The sequence below is a fragment of the Parasteatoda tepidariorum genome, chromosome 7 (genome assembly GCF_043381705.1).
Source record: "Parasteatoda tepidariorum isolate YZ-2023 chromosome 7, CAS_Ptep_4.0, whole genome shotgun sequence".
NCBI lineage: Eukaryota > Metazoa > Arthropoda > Arachnida > Araneae > Theridiidae > Parasteatoda > Parasteatoda tepidariorum.
In genome coordinates this window covers 50,339,184-50,353,884 of record NC_092210.1, presented here as the reverse complement: position 1 = coordinate 50,353,884, position 14,701 = coordinate 50,339,184, and the positions used below count along the sequence as shown (strand labels likewise).

Below are 14,701 nucleotides of genomic sequence, written 5' to 3'. Positions count from 1 at the left end.
AGGTTGTAAATTACTTGAACTCAAATCTTTTAAAGAAGCATGCAAAAAAAGAAAGAAAAAAAAAANAAAAAAAAAAAAAAAAAAAAAAAAAAAAAAAAAAAAAAAAAAAAAAAAAAAAAAAAAAAAGATTTTGAATCATGATTTGATACACACATAAAAAAAACTAAACAGAATAATGACAAATGAAATTTACCTAGTGCCATGATTTTTCTCAAAATAGGCTGCACGCAACCAAATACTCTTCTTACTTGGAAACATCGACAAGGCATGAGCATAAATTGCCCTAGCACACTCATATGCTCCCTGTGTAGCACACTGCAAGAAAACATTAAATAAGCCAAATATGCAATGGGATTTTTAAAATGAGCTGCCTTTAACAGCTTGGATGTCTTTACAAAGCCAAAACCTCAAAGTTCTTACTGGCATTGTGTCTATATAACACTTCAAAAATTACTACAAAAGATAAAAAAATAAAAACGTCAAGTGCAAGAAACATGAAGTCTTTTATTTTTTTTTAAGGAAAGTTTAAATTTCATGATGTTCAGCACACAAAAGGATCAATCCAAATAAAATTACAAGACAAATCTTAGGGTGAGGAATCGGTGACTTATGCAAAACCAAATAAAAGAATCATTGAGTGCTGAAACATCCAAATTTGAGTTTTTTTTAAAAAAAAAAAACAAGATTGGCATTAATGGCCATCTAATTAATATTCTTAACACTAATGGCCCCATAGTCTTGAATAATGTAAAAAATTGTAAATTTAAAATAAATATAACAAATTTATAAAGATTTATAAAGAAAAATATAATATTCCAAAAAAAATTACCGCCTCAGCATCCTCCATCCAAGCATGTTTACGATCTTCATCTTCCACTCCAATTCCAATAATTGTACGTACAATAGATTGACACGTGAGAACAGACCCTGCCTTCTCACATTCTATAGCATCAGTCAACCATTGTTCTCTATTTATTTCCACGCCATTCGCACGCAAAGATGTCACAGCACGATCGACAATTTTTTCAACCATTCTACTATTACCATTGGCTTCCTCCAACTTGGCAGCAGTTATCCAAATCAAGCGATCAGTGGGAATATTCTCACGTGCTTTATTCAAAACTTTACGAGCATTTTCGTAAGTTTCGAGCCTAGCCAATGCCAGCCACAAATCTGTGTTAGTTGGACAGCATTCCACGGCTCTGCTCAAAAGAATTCGAGCATCTTCAGCATCTTCTAATTCTACAGCTGCCTTCCATAATCGTACAGAATTGGGAATATGTCCTAAAGCCTAAAAAAAGATATATTTTTCACTATTTACTTAGAACACATTTTATGAAAATATTATGCAAAAAATTAAAATTTAAAAAAGATCTTGCATAAACCTCATGGAAAACAGATTTCGGTGGATTTAGCTGAGATGTTTAATACATTGTTCCAAGGATAGCTAGTTTAAACCAAACTTTTATTTAAACAAACATTTTTTTAAAAAAAATATTTTTATTAATAAAATTTTCCATTATTTATATAAATTTCGTCCGCTAGAATGTAATCAAGTGAAAATGATTAAGTTTTCTCCGATTTTTATCAATTTTGAGTATAATTGCTAAAAGAATCTGTACCATTTTAAATTAACATAAATCTGAAATTTTTGAATGTTTACATAGAATTGAGTTTCTACAAAAGTACGTCTAAAAAATAAATTAATGTGAATAAATTTAAGATCTAGTTTAGTGTCTCTTCATGCTTAAAATTAAAAAAAAAGATCATCACTATTTGGATGTATCACAACACGAGCATTTCGAATTTCAGGCACTACTTCATGAACTGCAAACGAAAATTTTATCGTAATTTCATATCGTTTATTAATATGATTTTTCTGACATTTTCAACATGGGTTTTCCAATTTTTGATATTTTTAATACATTATTCTGACAATAAAATTTTGTATTTAAATAATGATGTTTTGACGAGCTTGATTCAATGAGCGGAGAAAATACGCTTAACTTGTTTGTCAGATAAGCATGTTTTTTCGACATTTAGGGCAATCACAAAATTGCATTGGCTGTTCAATGACGATTACAAAAATATTCTTAGATTTCGAAAAACAAAGTCGGAATTAAATAATAAACGTTTTTTATATTGTAATCCCATAATTGTCAAGACATCAATTTCCATTTAATTTCGACTATGTCAAATGAATACATATAGAGCATTAAAAAATTTTAGTAATCAAGGACATTTGCAACAGAGAAAAACCATTAAATATATGAAAAAACTTACTTTCTTGTAAACTTTCTTTTTAGCTTTTAATTCAGCTTCTAATTCAGCTGCTTTGATCCATGATCTCACAGACATTGGAATATGGCGTAAAGCTTGAGAAATAACACCTTTTGCCAAATCAGGAGGCTAAGAAAGAATTTACTAAATATTACACACCAAAAAATAATAAAAAAATAGATGAAATTAAAGCATTCAGTTTAATAAAATAAAAAACTCAAAAAAACTTACAATTATTAAAATCAGGGTGTGCAGCCAAATCTTTTAACAAGAAATAAGTACCTTTTAAGCACTTAAATATATTTAAGCACTATATACATTAACAAAATGCAAAATAATTTTCAAAGACTTTGCATGATCACGATAAAATAACTAGTTTCTGATAAAGAACATTTTTCTTGATTATATTGGCCACAATAAAAAGATTGAGAGATTTTTTGGTTTGATTTCAGAGGACGGAAAATAAAGCCTGAAATCATGAATATCTCGCAAAATGCAGCAGAGTTGCACATGAGAGTGCAAGAAACTTACTGAATCCAGCTCAGTATACGCGCACACGCAGACCCGCTAGTACTTCATCAAACATGTAAAATAATTGCCGGTTTCATGCGCTACTGACTGATGGCATGTGAAAATGTATTATAAAAAAGTTGAATAGAACAATATGAAAACCACACTTTTGCATAATATGTGGCAAAAATAGAAATGGTAAAGAAAAGTACCTCATTTTTTAAAAGGTATATTTTAAAAACCACTATTTAAAAATGCCTAATAAAAAAAGCACCTTAAAGGGTTTAAAAAACGAAAATCGGAAAAAAGCACCTTTAAGCACTTTTTAAAAACGCTATGCACCATGTCAAATACATAAGAATTTTTAACTTTAAATTTATTTGAAGCGAAAAATAAAAAAGAAATCCATTTTCCAAAATGCAAAACACCGAGTAAGGATGAACAGAGTATATTCAACAGCGTTTGATGATAGTTAAATTTTCCCAGGAAGAGAAAAATTTTATATTGATCTTTTTTCTCTTCAGAAAATACATCATTTGACAAAAATTAGCAGAAATAAACGATAAAAATGAACAGTTCCTTAAGCTAAAATCAAGGTTCAATGACCATTCAATTGAAAGATAACTGCACAACACTTCTAGGATACTGTGCATGAACTGTTTAGGGCAATAAAAACTAGAATAATAATTTAGAAACATAAACTTGCATCTAATTTGCAGTCTCATAAGACACATCTTAGTAATGACTAAATGCATTTTATAAATTCCTTATACTCCTTTTGAATTTTAGAAATCAAGATTCGGCTAATTATATTTTAAAGCAAATTAAAACAAACTGTATTTAAAATTAAGGGGTAAGCAGTTGATAAGTAGCAGAACAGAAGACACCGCAGTATTTCATTAAAAGAAAAATAGCAACAGAAGCAAAAGACAATTGAAGATAGATCTTCTATTTTAGTATCAAGTAAACATAATGAGCAATTAACACTTAATCTATAAGATTCAAATGATATGCAAGAAAATTTACCTGTAATCGAGCTGCTTCCAGCCAAACATCTTCAGATTTAGGACACATTTCACACCCCATCATGATAAGATTTCGAGCAGACTGCAACTTTCCTGTTACTTCCTCTAACCTAGCTGAGGCTATCCAAGCTACATAAAATGAATTAATAATCTTAGTAACAATCAAAAGCTCAAAACTAATGACTTATTTATCTTCAAACTTAAAAATATATTAGTAAAAAAAAAAGTTTCAAAAGGGATAGTTTTATTTAAAAGTGCTTAGGTAGTTTATTAATGCTTACAATAATAAAATAAACAAAACAGATGAGTAAAAAGCAACAAGTCTTAAAAAGTAATCAGTCTTTAAAAATATAAAAATTATGAAAATTTTCATAGGATTTTATATTTAAAAAGAATTTTTGAAAATTTTTTAAAAATAAAAATGGGCAGTGTTAATTCATTGACAAACTGAATTAAGAGCAATCTCCAACTTTAAAGAAAGTCAAACAATTAATTTGATTACAAATTTTTTTTAATTTTTTTGTTAAGCTTATGTATAATATATTACCACTTTGTTTTTTTTATGGAATTAATAAGCTGATACAGTTAGATGAAAATTAGAATTAATATTAAGAGCTACAATTAGGCAAAATATTAAAAAAAAAGTTTAGGGTAAAATAAAAATTTGTCAGGTGGACACAAAAGAGTATATATTATTTGTTATTTTTTTATTTTCTGTTAAATTGGCTAATGACATTTGAGAGCTAAATAGGAAAAAATTACTCAAAAACAAAAAGTATAATAGAAATAGTTCAAAAAAAAAATTTATTACAAACCTGGTGGATGATTGGGATTTGTTTCTCTAACACTTTTAAGAAGAAGTCTAGCTTTTTTAATGTCACTGAAAAATAAAATTTAAAAAAATTCTTAACTCAGGGTATAAAACTATTTACTGAATACATTAGATATGATGAAAATCATATGAAAAATATTAAGAAATGAGCACTTTTATGAATGGATGAATAAAATAAATTGATATTGAAAAAACAATAATCAGAGGTGTTTATTTTTGCATCATTCTAAAAAATGAAAGACATGATAAATACTGTATATTTTAAATATAAGCAAAAAGTACAATTTTTTAAATTTTTTTCTTCTTTTGAAAATTAACCCACAATTTGAAACTCATACATAAAAATAAATTCATTTAAAACAGTAAGGCATACTATATTTTTGAACTTTCTCTTTTATTTCTCGTTCTGTTACCCAGCCTTCTAAGTTTATTTGTTCAGAAATAAAGTCCCACCAATCCATTCCTTCCGAGGGTCGGGATAGCCTGGTCGGTAAGGCGCTGGGCCCATATCCAAGAGGTCGTGGGTTCGATCCTCGCCGACCGAAGACTCCCCGTGTAGTAAATGGTGACTGATGCACGTTAAATCTGTCGAGTCTAAAAGTCCTCCATGTTCCCACAACAAATCAATACCTCTGGGGGTACTGATCCAGGAGTTTCCTTGTCTTCTGGATTGGTTCAAAATTACAAGGCTACGGAGTTGAACGCAAGTAGTCGTAAACCCATGAAATTGGGTCGGCTGTTCAACGACGGTTATAAAATAAAATAAAATCCATTCCTTCCAGTTTTTGTTTTCCCTCTCTCTTTTTTGAAAACCTTTCAACTTACCAGTCCAGATTGAGGCCATCAGCAAATGAGTTAGACACTAACAGCTTCAGCTACGTAAATTCTAAAAACAGCATGTTTAAATTTTTTCATGCTGTTCTAATCATTTTCTGATTTATGAACAAAAATAAGTGGTAAAACAAAATATAATTTAAAAAAAATTCCTTTCCTATTGTGTTTTATATGTGCTTAACATCCAATTGTTCTTTCAATATTTTATTTTCGCCGACTGGTCTGTGTAGGGGTAAGGGAATTGGCCTTGCATCCTAAAGGTTCTGGGTTTGAATCCCAGGCAGAGCATTAATGTTCTTTCCTTCTCTGTACTATCTGTCCTTACTGTGGGAGCAACGCTGGCCCACCTCATATGGTGCCCCTGAAAGAGTGGCCAACAAATCTGCCCTTCAGATGCCTATATGACGAAAGGTCATTTTGCAGGTGGGCATTGGAGAAAAAAAGCATTTTATTATCAATTATTAAGTATTTATACTTTATAATTAATCACTAATGCCGGATCAATGTAAAAGTATTTTTGTTAGCTATGTTAACAAAGAATTTTGCAAAGTAAACAGATTCAAATATAAGCAGACTATCCTTTAGCTTTAGAATATTTTCCAAAAAGTCTGTTGGAAATATATGGTAATTTAAATGTAATCAAATAATTTACGAGTGGAAAATTTTTGCAAAACACAAAAATAAAAATAGGAACTATTCATAAAAAAAAGAAAAATTCTGTGTTCCCTTATTTTAATTTATATAAAACACTCTTGCAACAGATAGCTATGGAGATGGTATACAGAATTTTAAGACCAATGAAAAAAGACACTATTTATTAAGACAAGGTCCATTGTGGGTTGTAGTCCTTCGAAATAAAGAAGAAGGCCAATGGCATGATGATGGCAATGTGGACAGCATTGCACATCAGATGCCTTTACTACCCAGATAAGCTGGTATACATTGATATGAAACAAGGTGAGCGTTCAGCCGCCACTAAGGATAGAACCCTGGTCCTACAAAATGACCTCTCAGTGCCTTAATCGCTATACCAGGTTCACAAAAGGCAGGATGTACTTCAGATGCATCAGGTATGATTGACTCTTTTGTGCAGTGTTGATGCATCCATTGCCTCCAAACATCTAACAAATTTTTGAGCATCTCCTGTAAATGTGTAACATGTATCGGAATACAAAGAAATAAAATGACTTTGAACAATTTCCTTTTATTGACCTTTTATAGTAAATTCGCAGCCCCCTCTAGTGGCTCTGGTTAACATTTGTGACCCCACATTTCTACGTGATTTATTATTATTTTAGTCAGTCTCTTCATTTTTGGTTATGGTTTTTTGAAGCAATCTGAATATGTATCTGATAAATAAGCAATATTTTTTCTTAACTTCATAATTTTAGAGGTGAAATTTCTATATTATGTACACATATCCTGCAATATTGATGATTTACTTTGATGTGAATGAATAATAAAAAAAACAATAAATAAAAGAATACAAAATAAAGAATGAGAAAAAGTTTAAAAAAAACTTAAACCATTATCTATTTAAAAACAAATTGCTATTTATGACCATCACCTGATATCAGCACCATGAGCAGGAATCATCGACTGTAAATCTGTTAGATATCCCTTAGGATCAATAACGGTTTGCCCACATACAGAATCAGAAACCTAAAACAATATAAATAAAAGATAAAAAACAACAAATAATTATTTCTTACTTAAAAAACAGTTATTAAATTAAACATAGATCTAACTTAATAATGACAATTACCTGATTCAGCTTGATGTCCATTAAAGCATTTCTAGCTTGACCTATCTTTCTTAAATCAAGATCTACACTTGAAGTAGCCCAACCAGGGGTCATGATGCCACCTGGGGTATTTGTGCCAGGGTATGGGGTTATTAATCCCCCACCATATCCCTATAAACAATGAAAACAGATATACTTTAAATAGCAACGTAATAAAAAAAATAAGACAAAAACAAACGTTGTTATATAGAGAAGTGATTGTATTTATTACGTTCATCAAATAGAAAAAAGAAGAAGAAAAAGAAAAGAATGAGGGTTAATAGCTCTTAAATGCCATTCTATTATTTCTGTACCAGGTGTCCTGAAAATGATCAGATATGAAAAATCAATTAAAAAAAATAGGGATATAAAACTAACCCAGATAATTTATTCACCACAAATTTTAAACTTTAAAACTTTTTTGACTGCATTCGTACAAAAATATTCCAATTCCAAATAAAATATTTCCACATGAATCCATTAATTTTGACCTCAGACTTCAACACATAATTGACTTAAACGGTGATTATTTTAAAAACATTGTTTTATAGTTTTTATCAATTAGCAGCAGCATCTGTTCGCAACTTATTAGGAAACTGAACAAGAAAGAATAAACGCCTGGTTTGCTCAGCAAAGTCCCACAAACTATGCATTTTTATCAACTTCCAATTTACATGAATGAAATTGTCAAATCTTTGATCATTTTTGGTACACACAATATATGTATTCTCTACAACACATAATTCTCAGTCATTGTATCAGAGCAAAACTTTAGTTACACATTTTAAACTATTATATAAAACTTATATCTAATTTTTATAAAATCCCAAAAAATTCAATATTCTAAATCATCTCACACATTTAAATAACAAGAAAAATACAGTTTTAGTTTCTATTGCTTTGTCAATTCTAGCAGAAACTAAATACAATTAATGTTCGACATAACGATCTTATTGGTCCAAGGCAAAATTGGATGTCATAACATGAGGTTATTATATCATGAGTGCACAAAAATAGTGTAAATATTAACTAACAGATAAAAATACTTGATCAATTTTAAAAAAATATTTTAGTTTAATAAAATTTTATAACTAATAGAAAGATCAAAAATAATGCAACTTAGTCTACAAAGGTAAGTTAATACGTAAAAAATTAATATTTTTTTCTAGAATTCAAAAAAGCAGAACTTTCTTTGAAAAGGCAAAATTTTTCCTTTTATTAAATAGGAAAAAAACAAAAAAGAAACTCTTCTCTGGAAAATTTTAATAGGAAAATCATCACAGACTGAATTACCTGCTGTAAAGTATCAAGAGAGGAAACTCCATCTCCAGTAATTCCTGCTTTAGCCAAAATAGAATCTGGTACAGGTGTATATCTAAGATCAAATTAAATACAATTATTCACCTTTACACAAATCTTAAAATAAATCATGCAGAATGCAGAAAAAACATCTTAACTAAAATTCTCCATAAAATTGGAAGAATATAATTCTTAAAAAATCTATTTAAAAAATATTTTTAATTCTTCAAAATAACTAAATAAATTATTCACCTATTTACACTATTCTACTTGGTTCTATAAACCAAGATAAATAAAAGTCAACAATACCAATTAATTGAAATACATACTGCCGAACCATTACTGTTCACTTTGTCCCAAGAGTCGGAAAAAAGTAATTTTTTACAGTAGCAATCAAAATATTAAGAAGAAATTCTTTATATTAAAAAAAATAATTCTCTTTAAATGAGTTAAAATATTCAAAACAACTTTTTTTTTTCAAAAATGACTTTTATGATTGTATTACATTATGTCATACAATTTAAAATGCATTTTTTTAATGCGTGAAATTAATTAATAAATATTTTAAGAAATTTATATTATTTAATTAGGTAATAAGTATTATAAGAAATTTATTAATAATTTATTTCAAAATTCCTTTATAACTAAATTATAGCCAGTTTTTCAATCATTTTATTAAAATAACTCACATAAAGGGTACTTTTACTCATTGTTTAAAACCCAATGATATTTCATTGAAAAAAAATTAGGGGCTCCTGTAGCTTTAAGTCCAACTAATAAACAAACTTTTTACAATGCTTTCTTTTTCAAATGACCATTAAAACACATCACTCATTTACTAAAAACACACATTTGTGACAAATATTGCACTGAAAACTTTAGTATTAATATTTCCTACTTTACAGTTTATATTTAGCAAAAAAAATTTTAAATTTAACCAAAAAATTATAGATAATAAGAACACTAAAAAAAATAGGAAGTATAGAATTATGTGTATCCTTTTTTTTATTATCACTTCAGATTCAAAAATATGAGAGATAAACCCATAATATAGAACTTATATTAATTATGACAGACAATACCAGTCAATCAGAAAATTATTAAACGTCAAAAAATAAAATCATAAAAAATTCATAATTATAAAATATTCTATTTTGTATGAAAAATTTCATGATTTAGTTAAAATTAACAATATTTCATGATTTAGTTAAAATTTATGAGGTTAGTTAAAATTTAACAATAATTTAAAATAAGCTATAGGGCATAAATTCATACTTTTCTGGTCTTGGATTTCTTTGCCTTTTATTTCGAGCATCTCCTACTTCTGGAATGTTTTTCCATTCATCTTCAGTAACTTCAGCCAAATCTCTCTGAGAAAAATGAATACAAAATAAAATTATTCATTTGAAAAACATAGAATTAGTCAATCTAAAAATAAAAACTTAAAAAGCTGAAAATTAAATTACCTTTAGATCAGAAAACTGCATTTGAATCTTTGGCCTCTCTTGACGATATCTTTCTAATTCCACCTTTAATTTGGTTTCTCTAAAAACATTGCAAATTAAACATCCTCAAATCAAATCATTTAATCAAATGATTAGTTGCAAGAAAATTGGTGAAAATAACTATTTATTTTAAGAAATTATATTAAAATAAATAAGAGTCAAATAGCAAACTCAAAGAGAAGAAAAAAATTAAGCAGAAAAGATTCAAATTTATTATAGTGCTTTCCCTAGCATTTTTAGAAAGGTGGCCCACTCTGCCTGTTCTTTCTCAGAGGCAAATGCACACTCCTTGCCCTTTTTGTAAAAATGCTGTCGCTTTTTTCGTTTTTTTAAAAAAAAATCTTTTTTTTATTTTAAGAAAAGAGATAGCAGTTAGCAGAAACCAGGATAGAAATTTTGCACACTTTGCCCCTAATTAAACCATATCAGGTTTGATATCATATCAGGGTTCTAAAAAGAAAAATTAGTCATATATGTAATTTTTTACAAAATAGAAATTTCATAAACATTTAGCTTTCAAATACAAGCCTTTTTTTTTTCCTTTTTTTTTTTAAATTTCTCCTTAAAAGAAAAGACTTGAAATTATGAGAAACGTAAATTTTCTGTCAACTTTGAATTTTTTATGTTATAGTTTCATTTAATTTTTTTTCAGTCTTTTGAAATTAATTTTAAAATATTTTTAAATTTTTTTATGTAAGTCATTTAGGTTTTTCGAATAACATTGATTTACAAAGCAATGATTGTACATTCCCTTTCAGCTCCCAGGCTGCAGGTTGTAAACCCTAGACTAGAACAAAAAATTCTAAGCAAAATAGAACTAAAATAACAAACCTATATTCTTTTCGTTTTTCATCCATTCTTTTATCTATGGCTTCATAAATAGCATCAGCTTCTTCATCATCTTTATCATATGGATCCTTACTAAACAAACTACCACCATAGCCAGCAAACTAGGAGTAAATATTATTTTCATAAATCATAACAAATTATAAGAAAGTTTTCAAAGTGGGAGAAAGAAAAGTTTGTAATTTTGAAACCTATGCATACTTCATCATAATTAGAATCATTTAAATCTTCTTCATCCTCTTCTTCTTCATCCTTTTGTTGCATTTTTTTTCTCTTATTGGGCGGAGCATGTCGATCATCGCTAAGATTATAAATAGTAACTTTTTTTAAAAAATAAAGCTTTAAAATGCAATGCTATAGCAAAAATGCCTAATAGTTTTAGAGTATAAGTTGCAAAATTAAATATAAAACAATATTTTCTGACCTATTAATCTATTTTCTTTCAGAAAAGTAACAAAATAACAACGTATTTGTTCACAAAAAATTTAACCTTTATAAAAAAGTATATCAGATCATATCTTAAAATGCATAGATAAAGTGTCGTTCATTCAAAAGTGTTAGGAATTTTGAAACTCCCAAAATGGAATGAAAGATTTCCAGAAACAATTCACGATAAAAGATTACTTTCGGAGTATTGCTGACATATGGAGTCAAGTAAAAAAATGAAACCCTGGTCAATGCTTGGCATAAGGTTAGGCTGGCATCAATTTTTCATGGTGGGAATGAGAATAATAATAAATTTCTTGGCTTTCAGGTGTCTTAGAATTACTTGAGTATGAAAACTATTGTAAGTGCTACGAAAAACCAGGAAAAAGTTATAGAAGACTATTAAAATAAGGATAAAAATGTGCTAATGATGATCCAATCAATGGATGATAAGATTGTTAATGAAGTGCTCAACGAAAGTGATACTCATACATGTTCCAAGTCAGAAGATGATGATACAGAAAAGGTAGAAAACATTTTGTTTGATAATTGGATAGAGTTAACAAAAGAACTTATAACTGGAATGGAACAAATATCACTTTTTTAAATAACCCAACATTATGTCATTGTATAAATTACTATAAAACTTGATATTAGGAAAGCTAATGTATTTAAAACAAAGAAATATTAATGAAATGTTCAAACCTATAATACCCAGGGTACAAATATGATTGATGAGTTATTCCAACCAGTGAGAACTATTTTACTGCTGTGTTTTTCTCACTAGTTGGCATAACCTGACATTTTGCATTAACTGCTACTCTTGCAAGCGCAGCCATTTTATACAGCTAAAGAAAGTGTATTGTGAGAATCAGAAATGCATTTAGATTTTAATAAATAGGCTATTTGAAATTTTAACAACTTTTCTACTTGATCCTAACTCAAACTTAGCACTTATTTTATTTCCTATCAAAAATACTAAATATAATTCAACAAATAATTTAAAAGAAAGAAGTTATATGATAGAAGTATAACAGAATGTGAGGTTAGACAACAAACAAATGTAGATGTCTGTTATAGCAAAAGAAAATTTTGCATAAAATAAATAGTAATATAATTAACATTCTTCTTGTACATAATAATTAAATATGTATAGCTCAAAATACAGTTTATTAACTATGAAGTAAAATAAATCAAATAATTTGCTTACATATTTGAAAATAATGAGATAAAAATATTAAACACAAAATGGTGAGTAAAGTGTATTTAAAAAAAGTTGTATAAATAAGGTATACAAAGTTATTACAGCACAATTTTACTATCAAACTAAACTTAAATCTTAGATTATTTGAGAACTTTCAAATTCACCAATTAATAGATAAATAAAGGTATTTTCACTAAGATCAAAACATACATAAATATTGTGTATGATTACTTATTCATGATATTTTTATTTAGAATATAATTTATTCGAATAATAAAAAGAGAATAAAAAAAAATTACATGTTACAAAGTATTTTACTACTATGAGTTACCTTCTATAACACACTTTAAATAAAAATAATATGCACAAAAATGAAAGATCATGTAAACAAGAAAAACTAAATGCTAACTTACGGTACATCACTCGCATCTCGAGCAGGACCAATATCAGAACGAGTCGTGAAACCAGTAGCTCTGAAATAAATAAAAAAATAACATTACATAAAACAATTTAAAAGAGTTGGTGAATTAAGAATAATAAGAATATAATATAAAGAATATGAAATAAATCATTTAAAACTAAGCTCATAGTTCAAAAATATTTCTGTTGTCAATGAAAAATTTTTTTTGTGACTAATGTAAACATAGTTACAAAGTAGAGTAACACTTAAGTACACAAATGCAAAATATAGCAGAACAATGTATAGAACAATTTTTAAGAATTTGCCCATTTTTTTACATATTTCTAATACAATGTTATTCTATTGTACTTAATACTATAAAACAAAACAAAAAATATTTATTACACTTTATTCTTTAAAGACAAGCATTATTCAAAAAAATAATTTGGACTAATAAGCCTTTATCAAGGATGGTAAATAAAAGTGTTGTTAAAGAGATATTAATATAATTGATAATTTTTAAAAAAATCCATCATCTAGAAAAAAGACAGAAGATAACTTTAAAAATCAAGAATTCTTCCAAAAAGTCAAGAAGAATTGACAGCTATGCATGATACAAACTAATACTTTGAAATGAAATGTAATTGCATTTTGTGAAGGATGTTTTGTCTTCTACATTATTTTATTATTATTATGAATCCTGGAAATTTTTTGCTGCTGCTATGTTTTCACAATCTGACCATAAAAATTTGATTCAAACTCCTTTAGAAATTTCCCAGCAACCGATTTTTCAGAAAGTTTTTCCATGACCTGTCTAATAAAATTCAATTTGCTTTCATGAACAATGTAAATTGGACCATAATTTCTCTTCGAATTCAAGATTAGTGATAATGGAATTTCGAAACTTAAAACAGCTCCTTCTTTATTCATTTGATTTAGTATAATTTTTTATAAGTTTAATATTTTCATTTCAATTATGCAGAGTGCACTTCATAAGCATTTATTTTCCGCCTGATATCCTTTTACAGCTTCTCTAATTTAGAACTTGGCACAATTATACAAAATCAAAATAGTTCGTTTATTTTTAAATTGTTTAGAATCAATGAAAAATTACAAAGCATTGTTAAAGAATATTCAAGTCTCTAATATTTATTCATTTAAAGTTTAGTTACTTTCAACACAAATTAAGTATATCATTTTAAATCCTACAGATTCATCTATTTCATTAACTTGTTCACGACATAAAGCAACTATCGAAATTTTTCATGAGTATTTAAATGATAAATAATGAGGAATTTCAAGAAATAAAAAAATTATAAATGTTACTATTTTTAGCTAAAATATAATAAAAGTTGGCTTTCATATAAGTGTTAGTTTTAATTAATTAACCCATATTTAAAAAAAATATGGGTCCAATATCAATATTTTGAGTAAATGTCCTAACCTTTACTGCTACATATTTTTGCCTGTTATTCTGTGGATAACTATTTTGTTGTCAGATAAGATCAATTTATCAACATTAGTGGCTGATATTTAGGATGCAATTTATTTGAAAAATTTATTTATCTACTAGTGTATAATTTATGTAAAAAAAAATATCTATGAGTAAAAGAATAATATATATAGTGTTATTTACAGTTTTTATTTTAAATTCAAATTCTTAATCTGTTGTGTCCATAACGTCAAATTTTGTTAAAACATTCCTGTTTGGAAGAAAATGTTGATGGCAATATAAGAAGTGAAAGCTACAAATGATG

At 27.6% G+C, this 14,701-nt stretch overlaps 1 protein-coding gene across 1 annotated transcript in view; it reads right to left on the bottom strand.

Moving 5' to 3' along the window:
* Positions 1 to 14,701, bottom strand: part of LOC107453797 (pre-mRNA processing factor 6) — a 29,599-nt gene that overhangs the window by 12,493 nt on the left and 2,405 nt on the right. Inside the window, exons 3-15 of the mRNA XM_016070754.4 lie at positions 12,958 to 13,017; positions 11,116 to 11,215; positions 10,900 to 11,018; positions 10,030 to 10,108; positions 9,839 to 9,933; positions 8,558 to 8,639; positions 7,247 to 7,396; positions 7,049 to 7,143; positions 4,631 to 4,695; positions 3,817 to 3,944; positions 2,284 to 2,409; positions 830 to 1,291; positions 194 to 315 (exon numbers count right to left, since the gene is read on the bottom strand). Coding sequence (XP_015926240.1) covers positions 194 to 315; positions 830 to 1,291; positions 2,284 to 2,409; positions 3,817 to 3,944; positions 4,631 to 4,695; positions 7,049 to 7,143; positions 7,247 to 7,396; positions 8,558 to 8,639; positions 9,839 to 9,933; positions 10,030 to 10,108; positions 10,900 to 11,018; positions 11,116 to 11,215; positions 12,958 to 13,017 — 1,683 coding nt within the window. The remainder of the gene's footprint in view (positions 1 to 193; positions 316 to 829; positions 1,292 to 2,283; positions 2,410 to 3,816; positions 3,945 to 4,630; positions 4,696 to 7,048; positions 7,144 to 7,246; positions 7,397 to 8,557; positions 8,640 to 9,838; positions 9,934 to 10,029; positions 10,109 to 10,899; positions 11,019 to 11,115; positions 11,216 to 12,957; positions 13,018 to 14,701) is intronic.